A 1918-nucleotide genomic window follows, 5' to 3' on the forward strand; every position below is an offset into this window, starting at 1 on the left:
AAAATAGGAATCATTATTTAAGTTGTAAAACTTAACACAATGCAAGTAAATTTGAAGTTAAAACTATTAAGTAAAGCCATCCTGACCTCTGTACTATACCATCTTATTCTGCAAAGGTCTAGGAATGTGAATCTTGCACGCTCATAATCCTTAATTGGGATATCATGCCTCAGTATCATAACTACTTTCAATGTCATTATCTATATAAGTATTATAAAGTTTTGTCACAGAGTAAAATAGATTAAGCACACTGAAGCTTGTTACAGATAAGACTTTAAAAGATTACTTTCAACACAGTGACACATAACTTACCTAACAACTCTGGTTCTCATGGTTGTATTAGCAGGCCACTTGTTTTGAACAGACTTCTGCAAGCACCCATAAATATACCTCAATGTCCTGTAAGAGTGGTAGCATAGCTGATTACTCATCACGTAAGACTTAGAGAATAAAAAAATCTAGTCAGAAAGGATCCTATCCAACTGCCTACTTGCTACAGAAATGTTATCAATTCCAACTCTACTACTTAGACATTTAAAAATTCTTAATTTAAATTTAAGTTAATAAATTCATAAAAACTCAATTTATAATTGTTCATTAAAAAGTAGATTTATAAACTCGGAAAACGTTTTCAATAATTCTATTCATGTAGGTAACATTAGATGTGCATTTAATGTTTTATGTTTTTTAAAAACCTATGTTTATGAAAAAAAAGGTACAAACTTGATGTTTTGATATATTTTTCACTTTTGCTCTTTTTAACTCAGTAGCAACTTTTGTTTCCATAAATAAGGGTTACATTTTAATGGTTAAGTGTCTGAGTAACTACAGAATTTCTCCTCTCCAATACTAACTGTGGCACTTTTTATGTGTTGAGAACTGCATCACATAAATTAAAAGGGACACACCTTTTAACCTTGCCAGCACTACCTGAAAACAAACATTTATGTTATCTACAATTTAAAGAGTTTACTTTGAAAGCAAATGAAAAGAACTGTTAGTACTATCAAGTTCTTATTTGATGGTTCAAATCTAATAGGAACGGAGATTGCATTGGCACTTAAAAAAAAAAAAGGAAAAAAATTAGCCTCTGCACTTCCTTGATAGAAATAATCACAGCACATCACACCAATACTCTGCTTATATTTTTAATATACTGTTAATAATTCTGTGTCTCTTCCCCAGAAGAGGAATTATAAGAACTTGTAATTTACTTAAAATTGTTTTCTACGCTCTTTCATTGATTATTTTTATGCTTCTTTCCCTTTACAAAAGCTTTTGTAAAAAGGGACTATTTATACCTGAAAATGTTGGTTTTAAATCCTTCTATATACCACTGTACAATTTATCCTGAAAACCCTACCAACTCTGAACAGTCTTGTGATTGATTAGCAGAACATGAACCCATAAAAATACCATTTTAAGGTGCAATATAAATCACATAGGCAGGAATTTCCAAATACAGATCAGAAAAGTGCCAACTTACGGAGGCAGTATTTCTGCGGCCATGAATATTTTCTCCACCAGCTCTGAAAGTATACTGAGTAGATGTGCCAAATTAGTGTTTACATCTTCATTCTTTTCTAGTTTTGAAGGATTCAACTAAAAAGAGAAGATGATTAGGTTTCCACTCCTACCAGAACGACACAGTTTCATAATGAAACAACACAATGAAGACTTCTTCAAAGAAAATTAAAAATTATTCTACAGTAGAAATCTCAGACTCCCACATCTGCTTCAACAGCTACACAGGAAATCAGAAGCAGCAGTGGTTCTAGTACATTAGGCCTTTAATATTTAAGACATTCCACACTGTCCATTCGCATGACCCTTTCACATCTTTTTAATTCAAAATTCTGAGGACCCCCATCCTTTCCACAATGAAGTTGCAAGAAAATACAGAAGTTAGGAGAATAAT

The 1918-nt window shown here is 32.0% G+C and overlaps 1 protein-coding gene across 1 annotated transcript in view; it reads right to left on the reverse strand.

The window, feature by feature from the left end:
- Positions 1–1918, reverse strand: part of RASA1 (RAS p21 protein activator 1) — a 153904-nt gene that overhangs the window by 9914 nt on the left and 142072 nt on the right. The window contains 2 exon segments of the mRNA XM_010726074.3: positions 313–399; positions 1487–1602. Coding sequence (XP_010724376.3) covers positions 313–399; positions 1487–1602 — 203 coding nt within the window.

The sequence above is a fragment of the Meleagris gallopavo genome, chromosome Z, assembly GCF_000146605.3.
Source record: "Meleagris gallopavo isolate NT-WF06-2002-E0010 breed Aviagen turkey brand Nicholas breeding stock chromosome Z, Turkey_5.1, whole genome shotgun sequence".
Taxonomy (NCBI): domain Eukaryota; kingdom Metazoa; phylum Chordata; class Aves; order Galliformes; family Phasianidae; genus Meleagris; species Meleagris gallopavo.